Raw genomic sequence first — 16114 nt, forward strand, 5'->3', positions numbered from 1 at the left:
TTATGCCCTGCGTGGGTTCAAAACATGTCCTCGGCACACTTTTCAGCTATTAATTGCTCTAATAGACGTTCCAAAAGCAGTGGTGGAGGTACTGGTCACTCTCCGGCCACCCACTTGCCATCTGGACAATTCAGGTATCAACTTATTGGCACCCCTATGTGAGTAATGGTCTCACCTTGGCCACCCCAATGAAAAATCTCTGGCTCCGCCACTGGTTCTGCCTCACCTGCCTCCTCTGACCGCACATCATCGCCTACAACGTCTGGGGAGACATTACAATACAATCTTCATCCTTCATCATGGTCGCCACAGTTGAATGTTGATGCCAATATCCGTCAACGTTTCTGCTATCTCAGAACTTTTTATGATGTTCATTTTCACTTCCATGGTGATGGCTTAACTTTTCTTGGTTGCACCGCCATGAGAAGAGCCTACTTTATGCTCGGGAGACATCATGAAGTGCTTCGTCAGGGTAGCTGTGCATGAGCCGCACGTAGCGTGTTCTTCAGCCGCATGCACTGTAATTAGTTCTCCAGAGAGTCTTGTGTTTAGAGACTAAAATTACGTTTTTAAGTTGGGAATGTTGTTAAACCGAGGACCAACTGTATGAGAAAGGGTTATTTTGCAATTCAGCCACTGCTTTATTTTAAATAGAAATATTGGCATAACAAAGAAAATGTATTGTATCTGATTATTAACTGCTCTTAATAGAAGGTGTAAAGGTGCAGAAAAGCAGCATGAATTGACTTAGGAGGCCATGAGAGGTGATAGAAGACTGAGAGATGCTCAGGGAGAGATGGAGATTGAAGGAGAGATGTAGATGAAGCCAGAAGGTGGAGGAGGAGGAGGAGGAGGAAGCAAGGAGCTAAGTTGGCCATTAGCGATGCGGCGTGTGGCGCCCACTCTTACAGGCGTTCCACAAGGTTAACGATAAGAGCCCCTCGGCAGCTGAAATGCTCAAGTAGCTTTTATCGTATCATAATAATGAATCAAAGATAAAATAAAATAAATGAACTCCAAAAAGGCGAGCAACTAAAAGGAAACATATGTGACCATGAGGCAGACACCTACATTGAAATTAAAAAAAACCTGCAAGAGTAATCTGGGTTTAAAAAAAAACGGAATCAAATGTTGCTCATGTTGGGCTGAAATCTTCTTATGTCATCTGTTTGAGAAATATTTGCCTGCAGGTCAGACCCCCCCCCCCCCTTTCCTCTTCTTAAAAGGCTTCATGGCTCTCTGCTACATTAAATCTTTGGCCTCTGCATCCCATTTACTGCTGCTGGCTATTAGAGGCACAAAACAGGAAGCGAATAAAAAAGGGGAGGGAACAACAGACATGGCTGAATGTTATCGTCTGTTTAGTGCTGCACACAGCATGTCTTGCGCGCGTGTGTGTGCGTGCGTGCGTGTGTGTGTGTGTGTGTGTGGGAATGTGTGTGTAGTGCCCTTGGCAAGAGGAGGAGATGGAGCTTTTTTTCCAAATGGACAGTAGTTAGCCACCCACTGGAGCAAGCTGTTCACACTTCCTCTCACCTCTTCATGGCGTCTCAACCAGTCCATCCTGGTGGGCAGTAGGTGAGGGAAATTAACTTTTATCTCAAACTTGTCTTCCACTGCTTCTGTAAATATGTGATCATACATCAAAGCCACTTTAAGGCTCATGTGCTAATACTGTGGTGGTGAGTGATGGATCTCCATGTGTGAGACATTTGGGGAAATCCTGTCGGGAGAAAATGTGTAACTTGGTGCTTTTTTTTGCGGGTATAACGCAATCTTAATGGAACGATATCAACCCTGGGTCTGACTGGACATTGGGTCTGACCTTCATCCTCCAATATGATAACCCACAGAGTGGAGTTTATCAGAGACAACACCCATAATTTTGGAAGTGCAAAGAAAGGAGTGTCCTGCTTTCAAACTACATGAACGCCGGTGGGACGACTGACTTAGGCTGACTCCTTCAAAACATGGAATAACGTCCCACAGCAGTGTGTGGATTGTATGGTTCTTCCACATGCTATATTGAGGCTCCTGATTGTTTAAGAGAATAATTGATAAAAATCTGTACTCATAAGAATTCATTCATCTTATCCGCCAAGCACACCAAATAGCAACAGCAAAACGAACTGTAGGGCACATTTTACGTGGGTGCAACGCACATACAGGGCGTGCTTAGTTTATGGCGCTCCACGCTACAATGTTTTGTGGTTACAAACACGCTCCCATGAATTAATTAAACATTTTAAGAATGGATTAGATTTTTACGTAGCGCTTTTCAAGGCGCCCAAAGCTAGGGATGTCCTGATCCACATTTTTTTTATAGTCTTGCCGATTCGATCCGGTACCGATCGTTTTTTTGTTTGTTATTTTAATAATAAGAAGCTTTTGTTACAAACATGAATTTGTGGAATTGAATATGGTTATGAGAATAGCTCTTGAAAGCATTCAAAATAATGCAACCAAAGTATTGCTGAATTTACTTTTTTATTACACAGCATGACCAACAATATTGTTTGGCTTTTGTAACAAACCTCTGAGTCACGTCCCTAATCCAATAAAAGTCCATCCAATAAAAGATCAAATTGGAAAAAATCAGCGTGCAAAATACTTCTTTGGTAGGACTAATCATCTGACATGGTTATAGATCAATTTGTGCTGTGATTTTGAATTAATGACATTTTTTAAACACATCTCTCTTTGGGTCCTATGAAATCCGTTTTATTTTTTCCCCAAATTCTTTTTTTTGTTTACATTTTTTAGAATTCAGTGTTTTACCTTTTCCACTTATTTTACCAGCATAGAGTGTGTGTTATTTGGGTTTGTGAATAAAATGCAAAAATCCTTACCTTTATTGATGCAATACATCATTTGCCCGTTTTGCCCAGTAATTGAGAAATGGATGTTGCTTAGCTAACTTTTCTAATGGGATGTCAGCCTCAGCACATATTGCTACAAAATCTTCAACAGACTGTAATGCTCGTGCTCGTGATTAAGAAAGATGTAGTCACAGATGTAATTCCAATCACGTTATTAATGTAAGATATTTAAATGGCACCTTTATTTTGTTTACACAATTACACAAATGTCACACACACTTGCTGCACACACTTAGCTAAACTAAGCAAACCCCACTAGCTTCCAGTCACGCTTCGTAACAGACGGGTTTCGCCGCCGTTTCGACATGTTTAGTAGTGTTTGTGTGTTCTATTCTAAGCAACCAGCGGATAGAGCAGCACTTCTCGTGCGAGCTCCCTCCACCATGACGCAGCAATTCGAGCACAGTCAGAAGGAACTACCGCTGTAGCTACGGAGGCGACGTCCAACGTGAAACTAACTTCACCACGGTACACCGTGGACATGTCTTCTTGCGGCTGGCATGAGTCGAGTGGCAACCAGCTTTGAGGCGCATGACTGCACCTACCGTGTTGGAGTGTGGCTCAGAGGAGGCTCCAGCTCTCCTGTGACCCAACAGAGGACAAGCGTCATAAAAGTTGAACGGATGGATGTTATAGTCAGAAATGAATGTCACAAAAACATGAAAATCGAAGGAGCTGTGAATGAAAGAGTAATTTGACGACAAGTCTCAAAAGTGGAAGCCTGGTTTTAATTGATATTGCTCTACTGTAATAATCCTGAAAGGCATAGTCTGGAGTAACACATGTAATGTTTCAAACAAATTTAACTTACAGAATCATAGCTCTCTCTTTTTGCATTGAACAATATATACAGTGTGAAATAAATACATTTACACAAATGGACATTATCATTGGAGCACACTTGTATGATACACATCACAAAAATATACAGGTAGTTGTTTTTTTTTTCTTTTTTTCTCAGTTTTCTGATGTGAAGCACATCTAAAATCTACGAACATATTCATAATAACAACGTGGGGGTGCGGGGGCTTCGTCCCTTTGTCCAAAAGGGTCTTTTTTTTATCCCCAAAAGTTTTTGCTCCCTCACCTCATAAACGCAGCCCATGGTTGCGGCTCCATTTAAATCCAACTAAACGATGGACAATCCTTCATAGTCATAGTTGAGCTTGATGATGGTTACATACAATATTTGCAGCTAATGGGTTTTAGTAACAGATGAAGGAAAACAACATGGTGCTTAAAGTGCAACCAGGTCAACTCATTTTCCCATTGCACCTCATGGAAAACAACACTTTAAGTAACATTTAAAGTCATCTATCACAAGTGCAACAGCCAACAAAATATTGCTTGTCATAAATGACAAAAACATTTTTTGGACCGCAAGTGTGAATTCTTGCCTTAGCTGGCCTGTGATAAATATACAATTATGTCCCCTGTTCAATTTCAACGTCATAGTCAAACCAATTGCACATTTGGAAAACTTGCAGCATCTGTCACGTTTTGGGCGGTGACAATTTAGCGTTACTGCAAAAGATTTCGAAAAGCCGTGATCATTTTGCAACAGCGCCATCACGTTTGCCCTCGTAAAATATTTTACATCAAATTTTATGATGCTTCTGAGCCTCAAAAGATTTGACATAATGCTGCACTTTTATGGGATTAAAGGCAAAATAATTCAATTTGAAACGTCTTTCTCCTTTGTAAATATTTTAAAAATGATTCAGAAATTACCAAATAAGTTTAAGAAAATGGATGGAAAATGGAAAATGATGGAGCTGCTGCCAAGCTGCATGGAAGGTAGTTACGTATGTACAGCGAGCATATCAAAAAAGTCCCCTAAGAGTTACTCAAATGCCTCTCGGTCCATTGTTGGTTATTTCAACTTAAAAAGATATACAGAATATTGTTTCTTCTACAGGGAAGTTACACAAATCACCCTCCCCCATTTAAATACTTGTCTTTATCATTTAGATACTAAATAATTCATTAAGTATGTATAGTCGGGAAGAGATGAGCGCTGTGTTTTAAACCCCGGCGGTCGTAGAAGAGTCCGGAACCGCCGACTGATCCGGCAGCCAGACCTCACGGCCTCTAAAAGTCTACGCGGTGCTGGCTAAAGAAGGGGGGAAGCACACGCCACAAGGACAGGAATCACCACGAGAAAAGTTACACGGCCACGCCTCCGAGTGCTCAAAAAAAGGAAGACTTGAGGATTAAAAAGCAAAGGTTTTTCCTTCATAGAAAAAACATGAAACATACATCGAGGTTTGAGCTACATTTTTTTTTTTTGCTTTTTTCCCCTCCCATAAAATGTCTTATGTTAGAACTGTAATCTGCTTTTTCTATTTACAATATACAATGCTAAAGAAGGCTGAGAAAATAGCCTGTAAAGATGTTTAATGATGACAACAGAGGTGGGCTACACTTTAATCCTCAGCTGCCAGCTTCTAGTAGGTTGAACAAACGTTTGGCATTGTTATCCAGCTTGACCAATGACTTACATGAAGATATATGACATTTTAAGTGTTAAAGCTATCATGACTGATCAATAAAATGCTTCTTTGCAGCTCTGGGTCCTACTTCCTGTTTGCAGACACTTCATTAAACTGATCAAATGGCTGTTATAGGTAACTAAGTGTATGATAAATTGACCTTAACATGCTCTTCACTGATTGTGTTTTTAAAACAGGAAGTGGGATAGCAAAATCACGTTTGTGTGATATTGATAAAAGATAATGTTTTGTTTCAGCATCATTTCCCACAACACCCATATCAGCATGTCATCTTAATTAATGCCTGTTTCCACCACACGGTGCAGACTGATCACAATTTCACTGTCAAAAGTGTAGCAGTTTGTAGCCGCTTTCACATAGATATCCTGCAAAATAGACGCTTCAGAGCCGTAACAGAACAACCATCCACATTTATTGGCCTGTGCCTTTTACACAGCAAAGCAGGACATAAATGAGTTTTGGATAAAGAACCAGATCATGAATCTGGCAAAGTCCCGCCTCTGTTACTACCTCCAAAGCCGAAAAAAAAGTAGAACAACTTCATCCTCCACCATTCCAATTTTTTGTCAAAAGTTGTGAACCGCCGCAGCTCTTTATAGTCTCTTTCACACAGAGACCGTGCAACATAGCCTCACCAGAGCCCAACCAGAAGATCTAACATTCATTTGCCTGTGTCTGTTACACAGAATCCAGCAAAGCGGGATATTGCCATAATTGTAGGAGCCTTGGATAATTAGATACTGTACCTAGGTTTGTCTGGTAGTGACAACGGGAGTGCTGGGTGTTAAACTCCACACCCCTCTCCCCGCATTCCGTTTCACACAGGCCAATTCCCACCTCTGTTACAGCTCTGATAACACCTCTGAAGCAGAAATACTGTCAGGACAACTTCATCTCTCCAATTCATGTCCACTCTCTGTATACAGAACAGAAACCTGGAAAAAAAGTGGAAAAATCCAGGCTTTAACAGGCTGTGTGAAAGGGGCTTTTGATACTCTTCCACCCGGGTTGGTATCTAAGGAGTGGAGCTAACACAAAACACGAAACAATGTCCTCCATTGTTGTGCTTTCTTAAGCAATCCTCCCCTCTGCAGAAGTCATTGGGGGTATACTGTCATGCTACTATGACGTTGCTACCAGGTGAGGGTGTACAGTTCCTAAGTGTACCACAGCAAACTGAACTGTACCACTTGGTGGAAACACGGCGTTTAATGGTCCCCACATTTGTCTACATGGCTTTGGAGAAAATGTTGTTCTCGGTCACATGCCAAGGTGCTGTGTACTCGCTGCTTGTGCTGACCCCCATCAGCAAATCCCAACCTTGACTGATTTGTTAATATGCTGTTAATCGTTTTATACATGCATGATAGTCAAGGTAATAGAGAGAAGAAAGGTATGGGTTTGAGGATGCAAAACAGAAGCTGCTGTTATTTGTCGTATACATGATGACTGTTATTTACAAGCCTGTTATTGGTACCTTAGCTAGGATTATTACCAGGTAGAACCCCATGAAATAAAACATAAAGCAACGCTTCTATCAGTTTTGACAAAGCAGCCTCCGTCCTGATGGCTCTGAGGCCATCTTGCACAGATGATCTTGTGGGGCTGGTGGGAAGGAAAAACGAGCAAGCAGGGAAGCACTGAGGTGACGCGTGACAATTGGCACATTGGAGGAGTTAAATGAGGTGGTGGGCTGTGCGACCAGGCTAACAGAGAAGCTGAAAATACTGCAGACAAACACAAGAGGACAATGTGAGGAGTCACTCATTTTGCCCCTCTTCCACTGCACGGTAACTACTCTGCTCTATTTAGGCTTTTTCACTGGCATAACTGGGACCATGAGGTACTATTTCCAGTCCCTGGTCAGCCACTGGCGACTTGATACCATGTGGGTGATAAACCACCTACAGTGGCTCATTGGTGGAGCAGATTTGTTATCGTCGCAACATTGTAACATTTGACGCTACACGGCTCGAAATGACAAAATAAACTCATGTTAGCTTAGCCTGTTGCTGCGGACACTGCAGTATTATACTCCGTAGTCTCCACATTGCTGCAGTAGCGTGTGTTTTTGCTGCCCTCAGTCTTCTGTTGGATAACATTTGCAAATACATGTTTGCGTGTCGTCTCATGATTGATACGTTCACTGCAGCCTGGTTATCGTAACGGATAAGTGACATTTATTGACTCTTTCATCACTCCGCAAGTCTGCTGATATTTTCAGCTTCAAGTGTCACAAGCAGGGGGCATTGTGGGGGACCAGATGCTTAATTTGGGAAGAACCACAGAGTGTTTTTCAACAATTCCAACTGTGATTCTTAAGATAAATCATCCCTGCTGGTTTTAAATAATGAATGGAAGAGAAAACCCATCCACAGCCTGGGATTTCAAAATAAAACCCAAGTAATTGTTCAATAATTTTGGATAATGGTGTTTGCTGGCATCCGCTGAATGGAAGGAAGTGTTCCATCTTTTGGCAGGCAAATCTCTTCTTCTTCTCTGTCCATCCAAATGTCAATGTACAGATAATGTGATTACAAATGTCATTAATACTTCTTTAGTGTTTTTTCCCTTTAAGTTATCTTCTTAAACACTTACAAAATGATATAGGAGGGGGTGGGGGGGGGGAGTCTCATCAGTCATCAGATGAACAGTGTTCATTTTCTTGTGTCCTCATATGAATTAGGTCATCATTAAATGCATATGTGAGTTTTATTGTCAGTGTTGTTGCTCAGCACAATAACAGCAGGAAGCGTCTTCTTCTTTGCCCCATTAAAAGGGGGTGGGGTCATATCAGTCTGTCGGCTTTCACCTCCCCAAAGCAAAAGGTCAGGTGAGCCTTTGTTTTTTTAAATCTTAGACAGTTAAGGTAAGGGGGGTAGCTTACTTGTTTCGTCATAAGGGGGCATAGTTAAGGGGCGTATTACTGTGTATGTGTCTGTGTGTGTGTAAAAGCTGGGAAGGTCAGTGGAAGTCGTTGTGAGACTTTGCCCTCACACTTTGGCCTCCAGCAGCTCCAGGAAGAGTTTGTGCATGGGGACTTTGCCGTCCTGCTTGATGCTGTAAAAGTGCTGCACGGCCTTGGTGGAGGTCTGGCGGAGCAGGGGCAGGGTCATGAGCAGCTTGCCTGCCCGGCGGGGATCCTCCTGGTGCTGGGAAGCCTCATAGTCCTGCAGGGCCTCATGGAGCACATCCTGGAGCTTCTGCACGGCATCCACGTCCTCAATGTGCATGGAGTCTGGGGAGGGAATATTAATGATCATGATTACATATGAGGCAGTATGTATACATCACTGAACTATGTATGAATGTAAATGCACAGTTTTTTTGACTTGTTGCATGACTTGATGTATGCAAGAATGATTAATATCATATATGAGTTGATCGGAATCACAAGTCGAGTCAAGTCTGAAGTCATAGGCTTGAAATTTCCAAATCAAATGACAAATTATAAGCACTGTTAAGTGTGTACCAAATAAAATACAATGACCTCGTAATGTGTAGGTTACATGTAAATGTAAATCTGAATTGCAAAAAAATATATAAATATGCAAATAAGATAAAAAAAAACAGAAGTGTGAATAGATATAAAGTGTTTTGGTTCAGGTATAAGAAAAAGCAGTGACAAAAGACTGCACTGTATGGTGAAAGAAGACACATAAATAAATACAATAAATGCAAATAATAACTACAAATAAATGATAATAATAAATAATTACAAATAATAAATGCATAAGAAGAATGTCTTTTTTACATTTGTGTTGTAGCTGAGTGTTTCAGAAGGAAGAGGCGTTTAAGGCCCACTATACATTATTATTAGGGCTGACAAATGATAACAAATCTGAATTAGATTCATCATAGTTTTTAAATGAATTAATCATGATTAATCACCTTTAGCACCTCCTGTATGTCTGAAATATGCCCCTTTTTACGGTATTTAATGAACAGAGAGATAAATGACAGGTCAGGATTAAATGTATTTGTATGTATTAACAGCTGCAAATGAACTGAATATGTCCATGAAGACGCCACACAAGTCTAAAAAGTATTTGTCTACAGTCTCTTTAATAGTAGCACAATGTTTGAATCACACATTAAACCGTGTTGTTATGAGCAATGAGGGGTTGCGTTCAAAGACATCATGTAATTTAAGGTAAATGTACTTGTTTTCATTATACAGCCGTTTTTTGCGACGTTTCGAGTGTCCCTGAATGCATCTCGCATTCTTGTAATGACAATGAGGAAGTGTCGCTCCAACGATGAACGGACGAGAGAGCTGGAGATACATCCAGTATATGCTATTGGAATCGCACTGCTGCTCATGTGTTCACGTCAGAACGCCACTCACTACTGTATACAAAGAAGAGGCTGAATTTGAATGTAAGACACCAGTGCATTCCTATACATGACTTTGTGTCTACAGTATATACGCGGCACAAAATAAAATACAAGTAACAGTGGTGTCGCTTTAGATTCAGAGCTTGTCCGATAGTATCTGTCGTTAAAGCGTGGAGCAGTGGGTGTGATGAATGAAGAGACACACAGACATGTGGGCGGAGTTTTAAAAAATGGGAGTTGTGGGATGATGGAGAGATTCGGGAACACCAAAAGCTCGTGTGTGCGTGTGTATAATCTCTCTCGCTGGTGGCGTGTAAGGTGTGTTTCCGTATATGTGGCAGAGTGCAGAGTGTCCCTCAATAATAATGCTCATATCGGCCCTTGGGGAAGCCCAGTCTTAATGCCAGCTGGCCTTTAGCTCCCAACCTCTGATCAATGGCTACGATCAATGGCTACATGCATGTTAAATAATAATCACAAGGCAACTACTGATCCATGCAGTCACAGACACACACACATACATACACTGTGTGACAAAAGTCTAAATATTAGGTACACCTGGACACTATAAAGACATCCAATACTAAGATAATCCAGTTTCAGAATAACAATGATCAGTTTTGATTGACACTGCCAGAGAGGTAGTCATTTAAAATAAGATTTTATATATATATATATATATATATATATATATATATACTGTATGTATGTATGTATGTATATATATATATATATATATATATGCAGGTACAGTATATACAATCATGGAAAAAATGATTACACCAGCCTTATTTCTTCAGTTTATTGATCCATTTGAATGCCTGGTACAACTGAAGGTACATCTGTTTGGACAAATATAAAGATGATAACAAATATAGCTCATAAGAGTTTCATTTAACAGCTGATATCTAGCAACTTCCATGGTTTTCTTGATAATAACCAAAATCACTTAAGTTCTTACATCAATAGCTTTAGCAATGTACTGCCAACAAAACTCTTATGAGCTACTTTTGTTGTCATGGTTATATTTGTCCAAACAAAGGTACTTTGTGGTATCAGGCATTAAAATGGACAAGAAACTGAAGAAACAAGGTGGGCCTAATCATTGTTTTTCCCATGACTGTATATTGCTTGTATGATGTGTTGTTTGTCTGCTCCTTTAGCGTACAATCGCACACATGCATGCATTCTGTCAAACATACACATACAGTACAGCATATACACAAGGCTGGATCTATACGGTGTAATGCATGTATCAGTATGCAGGAGCAGACCAGTTGGCTTTGTCCTATAAGGATCAATAGAAGACTCAGCTTGTATCAGTTTATAAAAGACTGGGTGGTCCACTTGGCTCAGTGTCTCATATTTTATATACTAGATCATATTCAGCTGAGAGTATTACAATGTACAGTATTAAAAGTACCCTCTTATCTTTACGAGAGGATTTATGGAAATCGGAGTCAAAAAACATAAATGAATGAAGCTGTATTCATTTCACACATGCGTGGTGTAATTAATGTTGTGTGTTTAGTGTTTTGCCTGCTAGACATAGCCACTGCCTGCGTTGTGACCCGCAGTACACTCAGCAGCTAACCAGCACAACTTAATGAGCGTGAGATGTTTAAACATGCAACAATGCGTGCACACACACACACATGCACACACACACACACACACACACACACGTATGTGCCTCCCGTTTCCCATGGCTAGCTTAAAGTGCCTTTACATGTGGGGCACGTTTGCTAACATTTCTTAAGGCTCGGCTTCATTAATGCTCACGATTAGCATCCTGTGCATTAATTAGTGTCAGTGCCCTTCAAAATGCTAATGCTAGCATTCTGTTGTCTTGATGAGTGGACCACGACGCCACTTTATTGTCATTTACTGTTTCAAATGTGACGGACATCTTCGGCGTAAAAAATAATGAGACATCATTGCAGAACGTCTCGCCGAGTGTAACTTAAGACTGACAGTGATATTTCTATCTGTATTTTGTGTAAAGATTAAAGTGTGACTGTGTGAGACTTTGTGTATGAATCTGCTCATGCCACATAAAAACACAGTAAGAAATGATCAGAGTTTGAGCTAATGTGTATCAAATAATGCAGGAATATTTTGTTATTGTCTGTTATACCACTTTCTATTTGCTTACAGTAGCAATATGTTGGCATTTGACTGATAAGACAAATGCCTTATTTAAATTTCCGTGACCATGTAGCACATACTGTAGTGTACCAGCCAGGAAGCCTCAGAAGTTAGTGTAATTGGTGCATTTTGCATGTTTATCGCTGTCCATTTGGATTGACTACAATGTCTTAACAATAAATGAAGCTTCCCAACTGCAGGGGAAGCCCTGGAGAGAGGAAACAACAAAACTACTGGTGTTTTATTGCTTTGACTGACTACATTTGAGTGAATGTTACAATTTCATGCATTACTCGGTGCAGAGAACTAAAGTTTGAAAAAAACGATACAATATTTTGCATTTCATGAAATTACTTAAAATAGATATATGTATAAAATATTCATATGAAAGATAAAACATATGTACATTATTTATGTAACAAAACAAATGTAGGATTGGTTGTCACAAAATTATCAGCCATGCACCAACCAATGAGCTCTTTTGTTTTAGTTTCTATTTGTGCACAAACACGCATTGCATGCACTGCCAAGACATTGATTGCCACACAAAAAAAAACAACCAGGAAAAAAAAAGAAGAATGCCAATATTGTTGCATGTGCGTGCCAGCATTTAACACGTGCCTGAGTGTTTGCAATCATTCTACTGGTGCGTGTCACAGTTGTTAAATTGGTATGTTAGAACGCATGTGGCTGTGTGTGTGTGTGAGATTTGGGGTGTCAGTGTGTTGCTAGTGTCACAGTATTAGAACAAAAGGCTCCTCCCTCCCCATTTAAAGCTGCCTTCCATTGCATCTCCCATTTAAACACATTGTATTGACAGTTCCCCCTTGTAATTAAAGAGTACTGAAGAGCTGGCCGCCATCCAAGACAAAGTTCAAAAGACGGGTCATGGGAGGGGCAAAGTGTGTGTGCGTGCGAGTGTGTGTATGCGTGTGTGTGTCAGTCAGCTGCCGATGCGGCCGGACACATCAGAGAGGGCCCTTTATCGACAGACTTGGGGTTGTAATGATTTCACCTTATTTAACAGGCATCTGAAGAGACGACTATGCTAATTGTAAGAAAAGGGGATGGCCACTTTGCACAAGGTGGGTCGCACAATCCATGCGTGTACTGTACAGTGCCAGTGTGTGTCAAGAGATTTTACACAGTGAAAGTATGAGTCAAGTATGTGTTTGCATGAAAAGGATTGCGGATTGAGATGAGCTCTTTGATGGTCCTGTTTAAATGAGTCCCACAGGAGTGGAGATCCCTGGGATTAACTCTTTGTGTGCCTCACATACACGCACACACACACACACACACAACCTTGCAACCAACCTGAGTTAGCCAACGCGATGGCCTTGAGAGTGACAAATTCCTCCTTCTCCAGTTTCATTGCTTTGTACTTCTTGACCAGCTGGAGGATGGCGTTGTTCAGGTCCAACAGTCCAGCCAGCTTTGACTGGTCCTCGTCCATGATGTAGTCCTCAGCGTACACCAGCTAGTCAACACACACATTCAAGAGGGTTGGCAAGGATTAGGAATCCTTTCTAAACATTTTGGGAAAACAAGAAGATCCAAATCCAAAAGCTACTAACCTTGTCTTCAAAGGAAAGCGAGCGGTAGACCACACGCAAGATCAAGATCTCCATCCATGCACTCTGCAGTAGACTCATCTGGTCTGCTAGAGACAGCGTGGAGAAACCTGACAACAAATAAAGAGGAAAGCAAATTGTATGATTAGAAAATGAACAGAAACCTCCTACTGTTTGGTACTGTTTGGGTGGGGGCAAAATAGCACAATAGCAATACAGCATGTGACATATTGCATCATCTTATTCATGGTACACTTTGGACACACCAGCAGCGTATCAATACTGTTACCGACAGCTCGACATATGCTGCGCAAATCTGCCATAAAACTATGAATTTTGCCGATGTTAATGCAGAAGCACCATGCATCGACATCATCAGCTTTGCCTACTCCGTGTAGTATTGGCTCACTAATCAAATTCTAATTAGAAGCATTTTACAGTAATTAAGATTATATTTCGTATTTTCTGATTTGATTTCTTTAGTTTTCTGTATGCTTTATGCACAACAACTCAGGTGTTCTTCCACCATGAATATATTTTTATATTTTGTTGTTTTTTTTTTTTAGAGAGAAAAGTGTACATTTGCATGCCATTATTTTATTAATTTGTTTTTTTTGTATGCTATATGGATTGTTGATGTTTTCTTCGACTCCGGATGTATTTTTAGTTGAGAAATGTGTATTTTCGTTAATTTATTTTGTTTATTGCATGCTTTTTGCACAGGAAGTCAGTGGCTGCAAGGTTTCCCTTCTTCAGTCTTATACATTAGATATCATGACACGTTGTATTATCATATTAATGCATTATCAGCTCCTCATATCCTTATCACAAGCAATTGTGCTATGAGCAACTATGATATTGTACAAATTGAGTCTAAAAACAACACCTTTTCTCTTTCTGCATGTAATTACAATTTAGAGGTAAAAGCAGAAGGTTTAAAAAAATGTGGTCTGGTGGACAGGATCAAAAATGGCCTCTCCTCTCTAACCTCCTTCCATCCAGCTGTCCAGTAGATTCCTCCTGTCCTTCCTCCCTCCCTCCCCCAGTGCTGAGGGCTGTTCTCTGGGGACAGGTAAGCCTTATCTCTCCCTGACACAACCTGCATGGATCAATGTTGGCCAACGCTGCTGCACCACTCAAACATGCTCTCTAATTGCAGCTATGGCTCCAAATTTCCTTTTTGCTTCACTCACAATACATTTGCTTTCTGTTTGCCTATATGCTATATGCACACGAGCATTGTGACGCAAGGTCATGACACAAACAGGAAGTAAGAATGGTGGAAAACATGAAGCTTTGCAGTCATAACAGCATCCACTCTTGTTTTTACAAGATATTGGAGTGTTATCACTGTTCTAGTCCATCCCAAAGGTGTTCCATCAAGTTCTTCCACACAAAAGTCATCCTCGTAGGCTTTTACAGACCTTACTTTTCTGCACAAGAAACAAAAAAAGTCCCTTCCCCGAAGCTGGAAGCATAGAACTCTCCAAAATGTCAAAATTGGTTGGCCCAATGAAAGCATTTCACTTCGTCCTCTTTAATGGAACACATGCCCACTCACAGCTGTCCTCTCCACACACACACCGATCTATTCACACTTGCGCATGAGTGTGTGTCTTCATAAGAGAGGTGGCCCATGTGAGCGCACCTGTCAGACTGCACCACAGTACTCCGATATGTGTGTGTGTGTACGTGTTGGATGCACATCCTGCCAGTAGGAGCGCACAGATGAGAAGCAAGATATTTCCTCAACAACATCTGCTGCCATGCACCTCCTCTTGAGATGGTGGAGTGAGTGCCAGTGTGTGTGTGTTCTTATCTCTCAGTGTGTTGATGGCTAATGGCAGGCGTCTCATTATGTCCAGGTTGCAGGCTATTGTTGTTGAATTGTGCTCTAATTCAGTCCATCTACAGCTACTGACATCCCCGCCACAGACACACACACACACACACACACGCACACACACACATTTAAATACACAATGGTAGGGTGAAAAGTGCGTCGTACCATTGCCAAGTGTCATTTACCTAATGACATCATCAGAAGGGATTATACACCGGAGGTGTTCATTCGAGCACAAACACAGAAGGGAAGCAGACGTCTTGAGGGCGTCCTTTAGGACTTCAGCACTCACGGACGGACGGAGGAAATAAGTGATGGCATTGCTAAAATTAACACAACACATCACACACACACTTGATGAATCTGTTAACAGGGTTCATACACTTCTTCCAAGCTCAAAGTCAAGCACTTCAAGAACTTTCAAGAGACATTTGCGGCATCTTTCCAGCTATCTATTATTGTAAACATACAAACATAGAGTGCTCGACAAATTTATTAGCCCAATGTAAGGTTTGAGCCTTAAATTAAATTAATAGCATGAATTAGCCATATAAGTTACGTATTTGTTTCAATAATGGGTTACGACACCAGTATGAAGAAGCTCAGATATTTTTAAGACAAAAATAGAGTCATTATTATCTGTAATGGCAGATTTTCTATACTGTATTGCTACAATGAATTGGAACCAAAGCCTTTTGAATTTAATCCTACGCAAAAGTTGCTCACGGCATACCCAATGGCAGTGTACAAGAATTCTCTGTTCCCTAACAGAAACATTTTAACTGTACCACACCGTGTTTTTTTTTTTATATATAATAA

At 40.8% G+C, this 16114-nt stretch overlaps 1 protein-coding gene across 6 annotated transcripts in view; it reads right to left on the bottom strand.

Moving 5' to 3' along the window:
* Positions 1–3598: 3598 nt before the first annotated feature.
* The window catches only part of esrrga (estrogen-related receptor gamma a), a 96073-nt gene continuing 83557 nt past the window's right edge, over positions 3599–16114 (bottom strand). For all 6 annotated transcript variants that reach the window (XM_054770980.1, XM_054770978.1, XM_054770979.1 and 3 more), the window contains 3 exons: positions 13456–13562; positions 13196–13358; positions 3599–8630 (listed from right to left, as the gene is read on the bottom strand). In XM_054770980.1, the coding sequence (XP_054626955.1) occupies positions 8386–8630; positions 13196–13358; positions 13456–13562 (515 nt within the window). In that variant the 3' untranslated portion in view covers positions 3599–8385. The remainder of the gene's footprint in view (positions 8631–13195; positions 13359–13455; positions 13563–16114) is intronic.

This window comes from Dunckerocampus dactyliophorus, chromosome 3, assembly GCF_027744805.1.
Source record: "Dunckerocampus dactyliophorus isolate RoL2022-P2 chromosome 3, RoL_Ddac_1.1, whole genome shotgun sequence".
Lineage (NCBI taxonomy): Eukaryota > Metazoa > Chordata > Actinopteri > Syngnathiformes > Syngnathidae > Dunckerocampus > Dunckerocampus dactyliophorus.